This window comes from Megascapheus bottae, chromosome 9 (assembly GCF_031878675.1).
Source record: "Megascapheus bottae isolate mThoBot1 chromosome 9, mThoBot2.hap1, whole genome shotgun sequence".
NCBI lineage: Eukaryota > Metazoa > Chordata > Mammalia > Rodentia > Geomyidae > Megascapheus > Megascapheus bottae.
Genome location: NC_143517.1, coordinates 43807482 through 43828479, shown reverse-complemented (window position 1 = coordinate 43828479; position 20998 = coordinate 43807482). Strand labels below are relative to the sequence as shown.

At 35.6% G+C, this 20998-nt stretch overlaps 1 protein-coding gene across 2 annotated transcripts in view; it reads right to left on the bottom strand.

Moving 5' to 3' along the window:
• The window catches only part of Zfpm2 (zinc finger protein, FOG family member 2), a 405961-nt gene that overhangs the window by 274474 nt on the left and 110489 nt on the right, over nucleotides 1–20998 (bottom strand). For both annotated transcript variants that reach the window (XM_090339252.1, XM_090339251.1), the window contains exon 3: nucleotides 19510–19611. Coding sequence is in view for 1 of the 2 variants with exons in the window: in XM_090339251.1 (XP_090195377.1) it covers nucleotides 19510–19611 (102 nt within the window). In the remaining variant the exon portion in view is untranslated. The remainder of the gene's footprint in view (nucleotides 1–19509; nucleotides 19612–20998) is intronic.

The window sequence follows — 20998 nt, the reverse complement described above, 5'->3', positions numbered from 1 at the left end:
GTCATAAACCTCTACCTTAGAAGAGTCATGAAGCCAATCCACTCCACTCTCAGATGTAATTGTCTTTCATGTTGGTTATTTCCACAATGGAAGGAGATATACAGCAGAAAGTCATCATTTTTAATAGCTTTTACGTGAATGGTTAGGCAAATGTATGAGAGGAAATTTTATGAAATTGTTCTAATAAAATGTTGGATTTTGTCTATCCAAAAGCAATTTTCCCTTTAAAAGTTAATGACTTCTTCAGAAATGCCTAAATATTTATTGTTTTATATTTGAATCAATATTTCTTCTCTTATGATAAGGGTTTTCAATTCAAATTAGGTAGCTGGCTCAAGCCCACACTAAATCTTAAAAATGCTATTATAGAAATCACACTATCCTGACACATCTGCCTCCATCCTATCAAGTAAAAAGGCCAATCACAAATCCTGAAATGCATAAATACATCTGCAAATAATAGGCCCCATTCTATATTTCAACCATATATGGCAGCCATATATAGTTAAACACAAAATGTAAACTATAGAAGTATAATTTATAAAAACCTACTTTAACACTTTTTGACTTTATTTAACATGACTTAAAAAGGGAAGATCATTTCCTGTAGATACTCATCTTAATGCATAAACATACACATGCTATGCATCTTTTATCATAATCATATTGACATAAATCATTCTTGAATGTAGAGGTATAGACTTACACTAAACTGTCTAAAATTTCTTATGCCATAGGTTAACTTAAATGGTTATCTCACTTTAGAACTGATTTTGGATTGCTTTATAAGTCAATATATTTTTGTGTTTGGGGCCACTGCAGAATCAATCAAATTCTCACCTTAGATATATTCTCTCTTTTTTTCTTAATAATTAACATTCCTTTTGCTTCTATGATAAATGGATATGTCTCTGTGATGAAAATACAATTTTCCTACAAGGAAAAAATTTAAATGGTAATGAAATCAATTATAGAAAATATTTTGGCATCTATGTTATAATAGAGGTGATAGATTTTCTCTTTTCCAAAAGAAAGGTTTGACTGTGGCCATATTTTTCTGAGCAATTACAAACAAATTACCCACAGTCCCCAAATTAGGTTTTCAGAACCAATTATAAAGGACAAAATTTCCTAATAGACTCCCTACTCCATCTTTCCTCACCTATAACTGATGGCTACAATACAGTTGGACTGGTACAAGACACAGATATGTTTGCCCAAGCTGACCAATCTCTTAGGCAGGTTTTTGTCTCCCCCTCCCCCTTCCAGTTACTTCATGTTAACAGCTTGAGGGTGTTAAATCAGAAATGCTTTGATCTCTGTTGGAACTATAATTATTAACATTGTTACATGGATTTCTATAATCCACCCCACCACTAAATCCCTTTTACACCCTCTTCTTCTGAGGCCTCGTCTGCATTTGTACACTGCGTTAGTCTTCTCAGCTGCCTTCCTCAGGACAAGGCTGAATTCTTCCACATCTTGTCTGGTGGTTTCCTCTCTTTTCCTCTCTCATAAAATCATTTCCTTACAGATCAAAATTGGCAAAGATATAGTCGGCATTCTTTGTATTTTTAAGAGCTCCCTATTGAATATCACTAGCATTCACCATTCCTTCCCCACAAATCTACGGAATGATCTCAGGGGAAGGTTTATTAAAATAATGATATCAACACATTTAGATTGGTAAGGAATTTCTGTGAAGTTATACAAAATAGGAAGTAACAAATGTTGTGTTTTCTTTAAAACACCAGAAAGAATGTGATAACATTGTGTACTTTCTTCCTTCAGAAAGGAAAATGAGCAATTTTGAACGGGCCCCAAAATGGAAGATTTTTAGAACACTGTTTGAGAATAAAAATCTTAAGAAAGTAATTGAGCGTGTCAGAAGAGTTCTGCAGAAGGGAAGCCCCCAATTGAAAAAAAGTGAAAAGAGAAACTGGAAGGCATTTATGAAGTCATGTGAATGTCTTAGTAAATCAGAGAAACTGTGCAGAGGAGGATATCATGTAGAAAGGTGGGGAGTTTGCACTTTTCTAATCCTCACATATGCATTCTGCACAAAAGTCATGATTATTAACTGATTAGAGATTGACTCCAAAGATACCATATGGTCTATTATATTGGCCTATGCCTGCAATCCCAACTTCTTAGGGCAGAAACAAGAGGACTATGGTAAAGAATAAATTTGGAAACAAAGTTGGGGAAATCTTATTTTAAAGAATAAGTCTAGGATATAGAAACATAAGCTATATAATGAATGATTGTTGTCCTTAAGGTACTATGTTATCTCTCATCTCTTTTGCTGTCCCTTGGTTATCTCATATTGTTACAGTATCTCACTTTGTTACCTGATATATCGGATATATTTGTATTTGGTTATTTGAAATTGGATAGGGAAGGGGGGAAAACAAGATGAGGGGTGGAGGTGGGGGGGAGGGGAATGGGGACCAAGACATGTGAAAGGGTATCAATGTATGGGAATTAATGCACCATCTATCTGGCAAATATCATGTAACCCTTCTATTAATTACAATAAAAATATATGAAAAAAAGAATAAGTTGGGCATGGCAGTGCACTTTTTTTCATATACTTTTGGAGAAAAGGATGGATGATATTTTTGAGAACCATCCCAGATAAAACTGGAAAACTCTACCTGTAAAATAAAGTAAAACAACAAAATATTAAATTAAATTGAAATAAGAAGGAGGCTGAGAGTGTGGCTTAAGTGTTAGTGCACTTTCTCAGGTTCAAGTTCTGGAATTCAAACCTTAGGACCCCAAACAAAAGGAAAGAAAGAGAAAAGAAAGAGAAAGAAAAGAAAAAGAAGATAAGTAAACCAAACAAAGGAAAGGCAAAGAAAGGCAAGGCAAAGAAAGGAAAGGTTTACTGCCAATGTATTCTTTGGGACAGGATTTTTAAGTACTTAATGTAGAAGCTTAGAAATAAATAACTGTCTGAATGAGAAATTTATGTCAGTACAGTATGCAGTCTTTTGTGAAAAGGAAAACTGAAAACAATCCTTTTTAAACATTAAAAATTCCTGTCACATTCTGTCATCAAGGAGAGACCCAAGACTTCGTGGATTCCTTTGGACTTTTCAGTAACACCAGCCACTTCCTTACAGATGAAACCTCTCTATTTGTTCTTGGCACTCCATGAAATGATGTCACTAATGGTCTTCTTTAGTTCTCATGAGAAAATAGGTAGATTGTTCATATTTTATAGTGAAGAATGTTGTCTTAGAATAATGAGATTACTTAGCTAGAGTCATTGCTAATAGGGACAGAGTTAAGTCTGACCTAATCATTTCCTTTTGCTGATTAAACAGGGGGAAGATTAAGATCGATGACTTTATTAACCTTCAACTTCATCCATGGAAAATACAGCACAGACTGGATCAAAGCTGTATATAGATCAGGGGCGCGCACATGTGTGTGTGTGTGTGTGTGGGTGTGTGTGTGTGTGTGTGTGTGTTCCAGGCATACCTGCCTGCCAGAGACAGATAAACAATAAATTGAACCCAGCATCTACAGCATTACACTAATAAGAAAACTAGATGTTTTCCAGTATTGAAGTACTGAACTAGGACTAACAAATGCTATAAAAGAAATATATAAACATATAGCACTTGCTTGCATTTTAGAGAAGGAAAAAGATAGAACCTGGTGAAATGAAGAGATGTCATAATGTGTTAGTAAATAATAGATGTCACTATGACATGAAAAGAGAGAAATTGTTGGAGATATAGACAATCTTTGGAGTCAAGCTGCCTAACTTCAGTTTCTAAATTCTGTGTGGTCTAGACAAGTTACTGCATGCTCCAGTTGTTCTTAAAAAAAATGAGAGTGTGCTGTTACTATGAACTTCATTCCTATAACATAAATGGCACACAGAAAACCCTCTAGAAGGATGGCAAAAAAAGAATTGGAAAACTCCAAAGAGAGAAAACATTACAGAGAAGCGTTTTTACGACCTCAATGTTCATTTTATTTTGTAGCATTTATTTTGATCACGTAAAAGAAAAAGGCACTCTGCAAAATAAATGCTTTGAGGACTGATTTACTAAATTTACCTTTATCAGCATGTTTATTTGAATGATTTACAATTTATAAAATTATTATTAATGATCCCAACTGGAGGACTGCCTTCAATTCTATAGATAAAATATTGAACAATCAAGAAGAATTAGTAATGTTTTTAATTTTAGAAACTTTAAAACAACTTCTGAACACTTTCACTAATTTTTTTAATAATTAAATATGTTATTTATAATTCACTTTATTAAATATCTGACATCTACATTTCATATCTTATCACTTACCTTTAAAAGTATAAAATAAATAAAGTCCACAAGGTTACATAAAATCTCTGCAACTTAAAAGCTGTGCAAAAATATTCCATATATTAATGATGAATTATTAGTATGAAATGTAGCCTGAACCTACATGATTTCTACAATAATTTGCTTCCAATTTTTCAGACAGAAAGCTCTATTTTACTGGAAATTAATTTTGTCATAAAATTGATGACTTCACATGAATAAATAATTTGTGATTTTCAAAAATATTTGTGATATTCAAAAATATCTACTTATTCTTTAGGAGCAATGTACTTTTCCTATAATAAAACTATCATCCTAAAAATGCACACAGATTACCTTGTATAAAATATTCTTTAAAATCCATAATTATTCCTGAACTTTAAATAAAAGGTTAGTATCATAAATAAATGAATAATAAATATAATTAAAAAACTTTTCTGAAATGAATAAGTCTTGTTTTTCCTTACAATATTAAATGATGCATTTTGTTCATATATTCATAGCAGAGGAAATCAAGCTTTAACTTTGCTTAGAAGAAGTATAAAAATATACATATTTGCATATTCAAATATACTTAAATATTTACATGGGCAAATACACATACACACACACACACATACCTTCAGAGTTCTGAGGTCACTAAGATCAGAGACAGCAGAATTGACAGAGCTTCCACATCTAGTTTGAATGATCCAGATCCTATTTCCTTATAGTCATGAAAAGTGGCTTTAAAAAAAAGTGTGGGATATCAACAGATAAAATTTGAATCACTCCAAAACTCATGTTCAAAGAAACAACCATTCCATTAAAAGATGGGCCAAAGACTTAAAGAGAGACTTCTCTAAAGAAGAAATAAGAATGACCTATAGAAATGTTCTGCATCAAGATATGGAACCAACCTAGATGTCCCTCAGTTGATGAGTGAATCAACAAGTTGTGGTATTTGTACACAATGGAATTCTATGCTGCTGTCAGAAAGAATGACATCGCCCCATTTGTTAGGAAATGGAAAGACTTAGAAAAAATCATATTAAGTGAAGTAAGCCAGACTCAAAGGAACTTAGGCTCAATGGTTTCCCTCATTCGTCATAATCAGTAGAAACCTTGGGCTCTACTAGCAGAGATTTGCAATAGAGCAAAATCTTGATACATAAGGACATATAATGTGAAGCTAATTGAAAGGATCTCCAGGATAGTGAAACAAAAGCCATATAATGAATGATTGTTGTCCTTAATGTACTATGTTGTCTCTCATCTCCTTTGCTGTCCCTTGGTTATCTCATATTGGTATAGTATCTCACTTTGTTATCTGATATATTGAATTTATTTGTATTTGGATATTTGAAATTTGATAGGGAAGGGGGGAAAACCAAGACGGGTGGGAGGTGTGGGGGGGGAGGGAAACGGGTACCAAGACATGTGAAAGGGTATCAATGAATGTGAATTAATGCACCTTCTATCTGGCAAATATCATGTAACCCTTTTACTAATTACAATAAAAAAAAGAAATGTTCTGCATCTCTGGCCATAAAAGAAATGCAAATAAAAAAAATCATATTAAGTGAAGTAAGCCAGACTCAAAGGAACATAGGCTCAATGGTTTCCCTCATTTGTCATAATCAGTGGAAACCTTGGGCTCTCCTAGCAGAATATTTGCAATAGAGAAAAACCTAGATACATAAGGCCATATAGTATGACACTAAATGATAGGACCTCTAGGATATAGAAACAAAAGCCATATAATGAGTGATTGTTGTCCTTAATGTACTATGTTATCTCTCATCTCTTTTGCTATCCCTTGGTTATCTCATATTGTTACAGTATCTTACTTTGTTATCTGATATATTGGATATATTTGTATTTGGTTATTTGAAATTGGATAGGGAAGGGGGGAAAACAAGATGAGGAGTGGGGGTGGGGGAGAAGGTGCAAACTCGTTCAACCACTATGGAAAGCAGTATGGCAGTTCCTCAGAAGACTAAACATAAAACTCCTCTATGACCCAGCAATTCTACTACTTGGCATTTACCCAAATGTCCAGAAACAAGGACATACTAAAGCCACTAGCACAATGATGTTCACTGCAGCACTATTTACCGTAGCAAAAATATGGAACCAACCCAGATGCCTCTCAATTGATGAGTGGATCAACAAGATATGGTATTTATAAACTATGGAATTCTATGCTGGCAACAGAAAGAACGACTTTGCCCATTTTCAAAGAAATGGAAAGACTTGGAAAAAAAATCATATTAAGTGAAGTAAGCCAAACTCAAAGGAACATAGATAGGCTTAACGGTTTCCCTCATTCTTCCTAATTAGTACAAGCCTTGAACTCTCCTAGCAGAGGATTACAATACCTCAAAACCAAGATACAAAAGGCCATATAGGATGAGGCTAGATGAAAGGACCTCTAGGATATGGAAACAAGAGCCATATAATGTGTTATTGATGTTCTTAATGTATTATGTTTTTTCTCATCTCTTTTGTTATCCCTTGGTAATTCTCATATTGTTACAGTATCTTACCATGTTATCTGGTACATTGTAGATACATTTATTTGTTTATTTGAAATAGGAAAGGGAAGGGAGAAAATGAAATGAGTGGGGGGTGGAGGGAGGGAAATGGGGACAAAAACATGAGAAGGGGTATCAAAGTGTGTGAAGTAATGCACCTACTATCTGGTGAATATAATGTAACCCCTCTATTAATTACTATTAAAAATATATGGGAAAAAAGTATGTGTTGGCTGGGAGTTTGGCCTAGTGGTAGAGTGCTTTCCTATCATACACAACAACCTGGGTTTGATTCGTTGGTATCACATACACAGTAAAAGACAGAAAGTGGTGCTGTGCCTCAAGTGGTAGAGCCCTATCCTTGAGAAAAACAAAGGACAGTGCACTGGCCCTGAGTTCAAGCTCCAGGACTGGCAAAAAAAAATAATATGTGTGTACATGAGTGTGTTTTTCTTCCTTTTTCCTCCACCACTTCCAACCCCCGTTTTTTTATTTCTTAATTCCAACCCCTTTTCACAATGAACACCACTGTTTATTAATGAAGATATCACTTTTCATTGCAAATCTCTTTCATAATCGGAACAAAACTGCAATAACGACGGTCTCCTGTCCATTGTGAGTACCCGTCTGACCCCTAACCCCATTCATCTTCCTATGATGCTGCATGAACTGTGCTCTTTTTGCCTGAAATGCTGGAATATCTTTGCCTGCTAAATTCACTAAGAGCACTTAATTGGCAACCCAAAACCAAACATATGCTTCCTTCTCTGAGTTCCTTGAGTATTCTTCCATGTCTTGTATAACCTTCATTTAACAACTTAGAGTAACATTTCTCAGTTTCATCTCATTAAAGTTTCCTTATCCTGATAACTTTATGTACCCCAGGTTCTCAAGGACCCTCTGAAAGGACCCTCTATGTGTCAGCTCTGAGTCCTAATCCTAAGCAGACCAGGTAGGTCCCTGGAGCCTCTGTCACTATGTCTGTCATGTGCCTTCATGTCACTCCTTAATTCCTTTCCCATGTAGGCCAGAGGACTTTCCTCTCCACAGAGGGGATACATTCAGAACCTGGAGAGTAGTATGGGGGCCTTTGGTGTTTCAAAGCTCCGCTCAGCTCAGACTCCTATCGCCAATCCAGACATTCTTCTCCAGAGTAAGGCCACGGGATGTGTCCCATAGGGGCTGCAGCACTGCCAAGGGCGCCACTTTCTAGGTGGAATGATAAGCCTACGGAAAAGTCCTGACTTTGATCTCCAGCTTCGAACAGTGTTCCCTTGCTGTACTTTTCCTGTGAGCAGACTTTGGTTCTAGTCACCCACGTAATCCAATCCAAGGGTGGAGTGAACTGCATTCCCTTAAAATTCACTTGTTGAAGACTTGATAACCTGTGTGACTAAGGGGCTATGGCCTCGAAGGAGACAAGGTTAATTCATGTCATGAATGTGGAGCCATCCCCCAAAACAGAACTGGTATAACAACAGTCTATACACACAGAGGAAAGGCCAGTGGAAGACAAGATGACTTGGCTGCTTGCAAGTCTGCAAAGTGGCCTCATCTGAAGACCAACATTGCTATTGCTTTTATTTAGGACATGCTGCCTCCAGAGGTGTGAGAAATAAATTGATGTGAGGCTGTCCCTCTGTGGTCTTCTCTTCTGACCACCTCATAGACTAAGACATAGTTCAATTGGAGGGACAAGTAGTCACATCTGACTACCATACAGTGAGTGCTGAGATCTCCAAGACAAGAAGCATTCGTTGCGAAGTGGCAATGAACTTCCACTACAAGATTGAAAGACTCTGGTTCCTATTTGCCTTATATTTGCTAATTAAAAAGTGCCACTAAATTAACTTCTTTTATAATAAGCAAACAGTTTTAAGATGCGTTCTGTTCCCCAGTTGCAGTATAACAAGAGGTAGGTATAATTTCAAGATATTTATTTCATTTATTACCTTATTAAATAACTGTTGGTTTAATCATATTCCTGTAATTATTGTTCACATATTCAATATTTTTCATGTATTCAATTTACAAGGTAATGAAAATGCTGTGGACAAGGAATATGGTACTGTTCTAGGCAAACATCTAATTTAAAGAAAAAAATGGGAACTTAAAGAAAAAAAACAGGATATAAAGAGAAACAATGTTCTCTCTTTTTTTGATTGGGTGGCTCTTCTTTTAATTTCTAGGATATGGAATATATTACAAAACTGAGTAAGTATTGCTCACTAAAATACATACTGGAAATAATTGCCGTCAATCTCAGATATATCAGATATCATCTTTCTACCTTTCTTAAATCTGTAAGAAATAACATACCCTTCTTATGATAATAGACTGGTGTATTTCTGCTTCACTCATATTAATACAATGTTAGCTAAGTAATACTCTCGATTAATCTGAAAAAACATAAAAGAGGAAAACTGTAATTGATAAATTTAATCAGGAAGATTTTAACACAGGAAATGTCCTAATACAAACACTAAAAACAAAACTACATATTTTGCAAAAAAAAACCTACATAGTTTTATCTATTTTTCAAAGCTTAAAATGAGCTAATGAAAATATATCCTTTTGCCTTTGAGATCAGCTGTAGAGACTGCCTCTCACAATCACATTTTTTTTACCAGAAACCCTTCCCTTCAGCTTACAGGCAAATCTATCCATCAGCACCTTTGACCATCCTTACTGAGCATTAAGAGACCATCAGACAATCCTCTCTCTCTCTCTCTCTCTCTCTCTCTCTCTCTCTCTCTCTCTCTCTCTCTCTCTCTCTCTCTCTCTCTCTCTCTCCCTCTCCCTCTTCCTCTCTCTCTCTCTATCTATATATACATATATATATATATACTTACATACATACATATATATGTATCCCTCCCTTCCTCCCTCCCTCCCTCCCTCCCAGAATAACCAGCCTGGACTATGGTTCCTTATTTGTTGTTCTCCCAATTGCTGATACAACAGGTGCATGACCCTATGTACAGTCCCTGTGCTTCTTCCACATAGCTGTGGTAACAGATGCGTACCTCTGTGCTCAGGTCTGGTGAAGATGGATTCTTAGAAATTTACCTGGACTGACTTTAAATGGCTATCCCCCATCTCTGTCTCCAAAGTAGCTAGGATTACAGGATAGAGCCACTGTGAGCTGATTGTTATATGAGATTTGTGAAAGGAATCTCAAGTGTATGTCATCTTCTTATCCTGGGTACCTGGTGAATAAATACGCGGACTAATTAAATTAATTAATTCAATGTAGGTCTGCAAAGATACAAAAGAAATACATTATCTGGCAGGCATATGTAAATTGTATTCATGAGTGAATGAGCTGTGAACTTCAAGTATCTATCTTAGGAACAAGTATGGAAGTTTATTACAAAGGAAAAAAAGACAATAACACCCAAACGCAACTACTCTCTTTGTGTTAAAATAACAGAATACAGAATTAACAAATACAAAATAGTAATTACTATGTGGTTGACTACTAGAAAGGGAGAACATACTTCTAATTCACGTCAATTGTTCAGCACATTATTATAAAACTCTGTGTGTGTGTGTGTGTGTGCGTGTGTGTGTGTGTGTGTGTGTGTACACACACACACTAGTATTGGTACCGAGACCCATAGTTTCAAGCACTAGCTTGGGGTTTTTTGCCCAACCACACTTATATTTCTGCATTTTTCCTGGTTAATTGGAAATAAGAGTCTCATAGACTTTTCTGCCCAAATTAGCTTCACAGCATGAACTTCAGAACACAGCCTCCTGAGTAGCTAGGATTACAGGAACAAGCCACTGCTGCTTTGTTTACTGCACATTAAAAAAAAATCAAACTTAACACATTAGTTAGGTTAAAGTGGCACTGAAATATAAAAAAAACACAAACCATAAATTAGCAAACTAAAGTAATGGAGAGATACAGACTGAAATTATGAATTTCAAAAGAAATGACAAAAATATTGGGTGGAAAGCTTGAAGACATGGATAGGATGAGAAAAAATGATCCTTTAAAATAACCTGGAAAAATTAATGGATAGTAGATTCATATTGTTTTAACATATTAACAATGTCCTGTATCTACCTATATATTTAAGAAGAAACCCTTAAACTCCAAAGTTCAACAAATTTTTGGCCTGAAATATACTGTACTGGACAAATAGCTTCATTAAAATCCAAGTTGAATAATCAAGAATATAATTTATAATTTGTCTTCAACAGCTCATTTGTTATTCCCCTTTCTCTCTAACTTGAATCTATTTCACTCAGATCCTAGTTAAAAACACTGGTGAACTCTGGGAAATGAATTCAAGGTGTTTTTCTTTCTTTTTCTTTTTTGCTGTTTTTGTTTTCTTTCCTCTTTTTTCTGTTTGTCTTCAGTAACATAAGGGGAGGCCCAGAAATGGAGGGACGAAGGCTGAGCAAATGCAGCAGTGTACTCACTAGACACTATATTGAAAATGGACTAGACAACTTGTGAGTGGGGGAGGAGGGCACAACTGGGAGAGAGAGGGGTAAGAGGTGACATTGTCCAAAAAGAAATGTACTCTTTACCTCATTTGTGTAACTATAACCCATTGCTTTAATTATAACAATAAGAAATTAAAAGAAAACACTAATGGCTACCCATCATTTAATTTAAAGGAATGACTAAATTTCAAGTCTTGACCGCTGTACCATTTAACCCAGACTTAGGTCCCTCTCCCTCAATAAAGATGGATTCCCTCATCTTCACGGGCATGCTCACTCATGTTCCGTGATGACGGGTCTTCCTCTAGCCTGCTGGAGCTCTTTTATGGATTGCTGGTCCATATGCACACATAATGTTCAGAAGTTCCATGTATGACTTCTATTTGGTTTTGTTAGAATGTGAAGTGAGACCATAAGAACACTTGCAAAACAAACTGACAGAAATGTCAGTAACTGTAGGAATTTCCTCCAAGCCTTTAAAGTCATTTCTCCACACCTTTATCCATTATTACTTTATCCACTTATGATGTATTTCAAAAGTTTCAACATAGATTTGAGAGAAACAATGTATGTGAAGATTTATTTCATCAACCTATGTAATATTTAAGGTCAAGAAAAAAATGACAGTAAATGATTACAAGTAAAAAATACAAGTGACTGCTGACTTCATTCTAACCCTGGACTTCTACCATATTTGATAAGAAGGCCATAATAATGTACCTAAGACAAAGTGGTTTCAATAATAGAAATATGTTGTCTTACAGTGCTGGAGTCCAGGCGTCCAAGAGCAAGAGTAAGTAGTTAGGTACTTCCGAATCTGCAAAGAAGGATCAGGTCTATGCCTCTCCATGAGCTTCCAATGGTTCCCTAGCCATCCCTGCCATTCTCCACCTTGTAGATAAGGACTGCCCTCATCCTGCCTTCAGCTTACCATTTGTGTGTCTTAAGATTCCATTCTTTTTTTTATTATTATTATTATTTTAGATTCCGTTCCTAAAAGCACCTAGTTTTGGGCCAGGAATTTGGCCTAGTGGTAGAGTGCTTGCTTAGCATGCATGAAGAACTGGGTTCGATTCCTAGGTACCACATACATAGAAAAAAAGCCAGAAGTGGTGCTGAGGCTCAAGTGGTAGAGCTCTGGCCTTGAGAAAGTCCAAGGACAGTGGTCAGGCCCTGAGTTCAAGCCCAGGACTGGCAAAAAAAAGCACCTAGTCTTATCTAGGCACAGTGGCTCACACCTGTAATCCTAGCTACTCAGGAGCCTGAGATCTGAGGATTGTGGTTCCAGCCTGGGCACTCAAAAGTCAGTGAGACTCTTATCTCCAATTAATCCCCAGAAAACTGTGACTCAAGAGGGAGGGCAGTAGCCTTGAGCTGAAGAACTCATGGGCAACACCCAGGCCCAGGGTTCACAGTAGTTCAACTTACTTCAGAATGACTTCAACACCAGGGTGACAATCATTGCAACTCAGAGAACAGGATAGGACTTTGATCTGCTAATTTACAGGGACTGAAATCAACCTGTAACTGGTGTCATCAGTACATATTAAATACGGGATGTGAATCAGTTAAAAGAGGTTCAACTATAGAAACCTGACAATGTCTTTTACATAGAACAGAATACAGGGTACTAAAAAGAATTTGGTATTATATATTTTAGTCACATTGATATGGTTATAACATTTGATATTGCATTTATTTTCTAGTAGTAAGTGTAAGGAAAAAGCCATTGCAAGGAAATACCCAAGAAACTAAATCTTAAATTCCTTATCCTTCGACTCAAATTGCTCAAATAATTTAATCAGCACACACTAAATGTTTGCAAACATTAAGATAGCCCACTACCCCCAAACCCCTTAATTTCCATTGTTAAATAGCTACAAAAATTAGGATAAAATAGTATAATCTTTGTGATTGAAGAAGTGTTTTTCCAAGTGGAGATCCAACTTACCTTTTTTTTTTTTGTAGTTAAGTCTGTGCATGCCCTAATTCTGCACGAGAAGACTGAAAAACGGAGTAAGGGAAGATCAAGAGAAGTTTTTGACTATGTTCATGTGACATTCTGTTCTACAGAGCAAGGCTTTCATCCTTTAATCCGATATCCACTTAACTACAGAGGATTTATTTTTACCCCCTCTTGTTCCATAAAGGACTCAAAAGTCTGTAGCAATTTTTGACACTTTGTTATATTTTTCTGACCCATCCTACACACGCACGCACACACACACACACACACACACACACACACACACACACACACACACACTCACACCCTCCTCCCAGCCTCATTTTCATATGGACACAAAGCCTTAGGATAAAATGATGGTTCATTATAGTGGTACAGAGCTCTTATCTTCATCCGGCAAGAGTCATTTCCTTCCAAAGATTGAAATGCAAATGTGAAAATTAATGATAACTGCATTATCTGATAGCAGAGATAATACCAATTCACTGTCAGAGTAATACACAGTCATTCTACGATTTCCTTCGCTTCTCACAATATTCTTCTTACTGTCAGACTGTATCTATGGTTAACTATGTTTCATAGGTGTCTGTTAATTTACTTCAAATGGCATTCCCCAGATCTTATATCTACCACATTTTCCCAATCAAAAAGGAAACGAAATCAGAACTGTAATCTTCAAGTCCTTCTTTGGACTAGTAAAGAGGAAGAAAAAAACCCTGTGTCATTAAGTGTGTGCTTCTGTCTCCTACTGGTCTTCTAGTTACCACTCCACTTTATGCAAAATGGGCCCCATCTTCCCAGTTTAATTTCAGATACAATGCACAACATGGCCAATCAGGTATATGCATCCACAATGCTAAACAACAAGGCAAGAGGAAACTCATCTATAGATATTCCACCAATCTTTAGTCCATGTGCAACAAGTATACATATTTGACATTTATATTTACATTAAAATTTCTTTAACTGAATTATGCATTGGTCAGGTAGAGGAGAACATAATAAAAACATGTGGTGATTTTTACATAAGGAAATTGTCTTGCATAATTAGTTCACTGTGCTAATGTTTAATGAGGATTTCTTTGAATGCCATTATAATAACTACTAAGGCATGGTTGCGAAAATGATAGTAAAAGTAAAATTTAAGAGAATTTATTGTGTCCTTATGAACCTATGAGCTCCATGTTTTCCATGGAAAAGTCGATTTAATGAACTAATGATTATATTAGAGTATTTTTAAAAACAAAGGCCTTGGAGTAGAAGTAACTTGCACAGTCACGCAATTAAATGATAAGGTCAAGTCTACAGTAGAAATGGCTTTAGTATTTTCCCCTTGTTTATCCTACTCCAAAAAATTTACCTACAATGGTCACTTAGTTCGCATGGTTAATGTACCAGTATTTATAACATACTTTATAACATCATTCCTACTTTTTCATTCACTAATTAAATTACCTGTATAAGGTTCAATTATGTATTTTATTAAATTGAAATAGCCAGATTTAACATCCAAGTAGCAAAAATACACCCGCTTGGCTTCAGGATGTAGCCAGCTACTCAGAAGGCTAAGATCTGAGGCTAGAGGTTCAAAGCCTGCTCAGGCAGAAGAAATATTCATGTAACTCTTAAATTAATCGGCAAAAGTGTGATAGAAATAAATAAATAGGCCTAGACACATTCTCTAGATTCCCTCATTACATGAGAGAAACCAAGTTATCCATTATTCCAAAATGCACAAAGCAGCCATGTTTTAACAATATAAATCACTAAGAAGTGATTGTTAATGTATTTATTTCATAAAAATGATCATGGATTTAGAAGAATTGACCCAAATTCAAGTATCCCACTAGCTGGCTGTAGCCATAAAATAGAGTTGTAAATATTTTCTTACAAGAGAGAGCCAGTGAATGCAAACATGCTTTTCAAACTAAGATCAGCATTCTAACCAGAGGTGGCTTTAAGATGATAGGGTGAAAAATATTTAATAATGTTTATTCTTAGGGAATGCAAAGGCCCCCAACCTTGAGCAAATTCTATTCTCAAGCACTGTGCTGGATACCTTGTGCCCATCATGTCTTTCTCATGAATCCCAATAATAACAGTTAAATGTAGTCATTATGCTTCTCCTGTCAGAGGTAAAGACGTTTAAAAGTTGGCTCTTGAACGTGCCAAAAGTTAAAAGACCATAACTGCCCAGGACGGAACCACAAGAACAATGCTATACTAAAATGGGTTTCCACTTTCTTCAGTTGTGTAGAGCATTCTGCTCTCAGTAGATATGGAACTGGCATAAATATAAATACTTACTTAAGCAGAAGAGAGAACCATAAGCAAAATACTGAACAGGAAAATATGAATCAGATTCTAAGAAAGGAAGTAGCAGAATAATTTTTTAAATAAAAGTTTGATATGTAAAAATTTGAAACAATATGGTAGAGTTTTTGTCTTGAACCTTGCTAGTTTAGTGTGTTTCTAACTTTCCTTTTCAGCTCTAAATATTTCTAGCTACTTAAAGAATGCTTAAATAAGCTGGGCTCAGTGGCTCACACCTGTAAACCTAGATACTCAGGAGGCTGAGATCTCAGTATCAAGGTTCAAAGCCAGCCCAGCCACAAAAGGGCCTGAGACTCTTATCTCCAATTAACCTCTAGAAAAAATGGGAAGTGAGGATTGGCTCAAGAGTAGGGTATTAGCCTTGAGCTGAAGAGCTTAGGGTCAATGCCCAGACCCATGGTTAGGGGGGTAACCTCAAGCTGAAGAGTTCAAGGACAGCGCCCAGGCTGAGTTCAAACCTCATGATCCACAAAATAAATAAATAAATTAATTAATTAATTAATTAAAAAATAGAGGCAAGCTTGAAAGAACTTCAACATACAAATGCCTACAACAATGACAAAACTTTTCTGTACAATTTACATTCAAAGATTTGAATAATTTAACAAAGATATGAATAATTGGGATATATGAATATAGCTTTCAACTGAGTTACAAAGAAGAGAAAGCTTTGTTGTTGTTGTTTTTTGTGGGTGGACATAGGGGTCGGTCATGGGGCTCGAATACAGGACCTGGGCACTGTCCCTGAGCTGTTTTTGCTCAAGGCTAATGTTCTAGCACCTTGAGCCACAGCATTACTTCCAGTTTTCTGATAGTTCACTTCAGACAAAAGTCTCTAGTTTTTTTTCCTTTCAAGGTTGGCTTTGAACTGTGATACTCAAATCTAGCCTTCCAAGCTGCTAAGATTACAGGCTTGAGCCACCAGTGCCTGATTAAAGGAAAATATTTTTACTCTGATGAATTTGCAGTTGATTAGAAACGGAACCCTTCAGACAAAGGTTGATTCATTATTGAATCAAGAAAGATATGGAGGCATCTTCAATCAAACTCTTCAAAAATAGAGGAATCGTGAAACATCTTAAATGATATCAGCTTCATAGTTCAAAATTCTTCAAGTAATTTTCTCATTCACTAATTCTAATAGATTTTAGAGAAAATTACCATCTTAGACTGTCATTACTTCATCTCTTAACCAATAGTTTGTAGTAAAACTGAGAAATCAATGCTTTGTTCTTCAAAACTGGGTATTAACAAATCTGGAGAATGTTTAAGTGTTCTGCTTTAAGACTCAACAATTCCAAAAGCCTTAACAATAATACATAGCATTTAATGAGTGTGGTCTCATTTCATTTTGTAAAAATTTGATACTCTATTTTTTGGATTTTACAAATGCAGACAGAAGTGCTGAGAATTGAAGCAAATTGCCACAAATCTCCCAAAGAGTGAATGGCATATCCAAAAGCTGCTTCTTGGACCTTGGGATCCAAGGCAAGTTTTTGCTATGCTACAAAATGTTACTAGGACAACTTTTACTATTTAATGAGTGCAAAGCATTGGGTAGCAATTCTGAAAACTTACTTTTATTTTGTCCTGGGACTTGAACTCAGGGCCTGAGCACAGTCCCTGACATTTCTCAAGACTAGAACTCTACCACTTAAGCCACAGCATCACTTCCAGATTTTTCTGTGTATATGGTACCAAGAAATGAAACCCAGGGCTTCGTGCATGCTAGATGAGCACTCAACTACTAGGCCACACTCCTGGCCCTGAAGCAATCACTTTTTATGCAGCACAAAAGTTCAAAAAGTTTCTTCATACTTTCTTAGAATTTCCAGACTGAAAGAAATTAGTGAAGGTCCTACCTGGAATAGTGATAAATGCTCAAGAGAAAAATTTTTGTTTGGATTTATCCTCATTAATTCAGGAGCTTAAAAATAAATTATTTAGAACCAGGAGAATGGCCTAGTGGTAGAGAGCTTGCCTAGCATTTACAAAGTCCTTCGACAGATTCCGTGGTACCACATACACAGAAAAAGCTGAAAGTGGTGCAGTGGCTCAAGTGGTAGAACACTGGCCTTGAGCAATCTCAGAGCTAGTGCATAGGCCCTGAGTTCAAGCCCCAGGACAGGCAATATATATATATATTTTCTACATACCCCAAAATACTATCAATTTTATAATCTACAAGACACTTTGTTTCCCTATCAAGTGTTGATATAATTACATGTAACACAGGACAGAACATACTTTTTTGAACCAACTTTATCAAATAAAAATAAGTCAAATACATACATCAAATTTAACTGACAACTGAAAAAAATCTCATGTCGAATGACAGCATCTGTTACTTATGTTTTGGTCAGAGAGTGTTGTTTTGTCTTTACCAGTTTTTTTTTTCTTTAATCCAAGAACTTTTATACCATATTGCAAAGTCAGAAGCATTATGAGATATGGTAGAAATACCAGAAGTATGAATTTTCTTTCAAGCTCTTAAGATGTGGTATTATAATATTATAAATTTAATGCAATTGGTTCCAAAATCTTGTATAGCATTATGCTATAGTGTGCAGAATGCAAACATTTGTGTATATTATGAATAACATTAGAAATGACATCATAACCATCAGATATAGTGCATCTTCATTTTTGTTTGCATTATATTTTCCAGCTGCTGGTTTCAGAAAATTACCCTTGGAGTTCCTCTCTTCTTCATGCACAGCAGACAGCAATTTGCAAAGTCACGCAAGGGTGAAAATGTGATGGAAATACAGGGATTTTTCTTAATGAAAAATGTTACTGCTTCAGAAATTATTCCTAAAACTATTGCAAAACTCAACTTATATCCGTAAACCAAAACATAATGGTTTGTATATATGACTATATTATGCTATAAATTCTTTTGTCAACAAATAGGTAATTCCTATATCACATGCCTATATAAAATTATATTAGTAGTTTGATTAATTTTTTAGGTTTTTGAAAAATAACTCAATGTCAGATTCTTTAAGTGAAAATTTTATTTTATTTAGAAGTGAAAATATTGCCAAAGCAATACAAGTTGCAGTTCAATCTATGACATTAAACTGTGAATGAGGTTCTTCAAAATATTTCTCCTTCTGTTTGATAGCTTTCAAATTGTGTTCAGTTTAAATTTGGAGAAAGCTTAAAGATTCTCTGCTGAAAGAACAGAGTTGACTACTTTTATAAGTATGAGAGAGTAAAAAACAGAAATGAGGGCCAGGAGTTTGGCCTAGTGGTAGAGTGCTTGCCTAGCATGCATGAAGACCCAGGTTTGATTCCTTGGTACCACATATGTAGCAAAAAGCCAGAAGTGGTGCTGTGGCTCAAGTGGTAGAGCCCTAGCCTTGAGAAAATTCAGAAACCGTGCTCAGGCCCTGAGCCCAAACCCAGGACTGGCAAAAACAAACAAACAACAACAACAACAAAAACCAGAAATGACCCTTGGATTTTTCAAACAAAAATGACACTGCATTTTTAAAATTTTACTTAATCAAAAATTAAAATCTTGCTGGACATCAGACTGAGTAGCTATAATCCTAGCTACTCAGGAGGCTGAGATCTGAGGATCATGATTCAAAGCTAGCCTGAGCAGGAAAGTCCATGAGACACTTGTCTCAGTGTATTACCACAAAACTGTAAGCGGTGCTATGGCTCAAAGTGGTAGAGCACTACCTGTGAGAGAAAGAGCTCAGAGACAAAGCCCAGGCCCCATGACCGACAAAAAATAAAGTAAATAAATAAAATACTTAAATAGTATTTATTAAAATTTTCATGCAATCAGCATACAAAAAAGAGTTAAAAATTAAAATTAAGAGATTGGAGGAGTTTTAAACGCTTACTCAACTTTAATGATGAAAACCGGTTAAATGTTATGTTTTTGTCCTACCTGGCCCATCCCAGTCATCTGTCTCGACTCCAGGTCGTCCCGGTTTCTTTGATTGTGTGTCCCCATCTGATTCGGCTGGTTCCTGAATTCCTTCATCATCACCTGAAAAAATACCAATGAAGAGCAAGAGAAATGATCAGAATCTTCTATGTGACATTCAAATCCTTGTATGGAGACATCTGATAGAAAGGGCAGGAGATTTGTTTCATTTATTTTCACTATCATAGCAAATGTCTGTGACTAATCATTTTCTTATCTCTTGTGTCTTAACAATAAACAAACCAACATTTGCTATCAATCAACCATCATTACTTATCCATCAATCAATACTATAAGCAATAAAAATAGTTTCACATAAATTTTCATTTGGAGTTATTATAGATAAGAAAATGAAAACATTTATGTATAATTTTTCTAGCACTTTGAATACAGAAAACTCATTTCTCTCTGTGTGTGTGTGTGTATGTGTGTGCACATTTGTGCATGCGTATATGTCCATAATGAGGCTTGAACTCAGGTCTTGGGTACTGTCCCTTGGATTTTTTTCACTCAAAGATGGCACTCTTAAGATCTAACCTAAGCTTTACTTCTACCTCTTTGCTGGTTAATTGGAGAAAAAAGTCTCATAAACTTTTCTGTCTAGGCTGGCTTCAAAAACCACAATCCTCACAGCTTCACCTTCTGAGTAGCTAGAAATAAAGAAGTTAGTCACTCACAGCCAGTGTCTTTAATTTCAAAGTTATGATTTATATGGAGGGATAACAAATATAGCAAAATAAAAATTAAAGATGAGAGTCAGATATATTTTTATTTGGAATTGAACTTGAATAATTGTGTTGAATATTATTTTCTTCCAGCTTAATACTTGCTCGAACTTGGTGTTATAGTGTATTAAAAGGTAAAAATAATTTGGAAAAACTAAAAACATTATAAATGAAAAACCAATATCATATACTAAAAATAAAAGATAGCCCTAACAGTAGGCTCAATGAAAATACAGGTAATATAGCATTCTACCTAACACATATTTGAATTCCTAATTGCTTGCCTTCTATTGTAAAAAAAACAATAAGCAAGAACTAAGAGAAATAGTTAAACCCTGATATGTGGAAAATTTTTCAATGAAATGTAAAAATTGAAAACTTTCTCATCATCAATTCAATATTATTTAATTAAGTATCAGTATAATACCTTAATATCTTAAGTATTAGCAGGATAGCTGACCCAATGAAAGTATGCATTGGATTCCAAAACTTCTATCTTTTGTAAGGACTTGAATGACATTGAATTGTAGTGACCATCGGGTTGCATTCCTACAGGCGAAATGGTATTTCATTCTCAGTGCTTATAGTGTGCATACACAAGAGAACTATTCTCCCCAGCATTGAAACACAGATAATGCACCTTACAGTTTCTCAGCAGTACCCATTCTTTTCAAGCACATCTGTCATTCTTTATGAATCTTGAATCACAGGGATATAAGCACCAG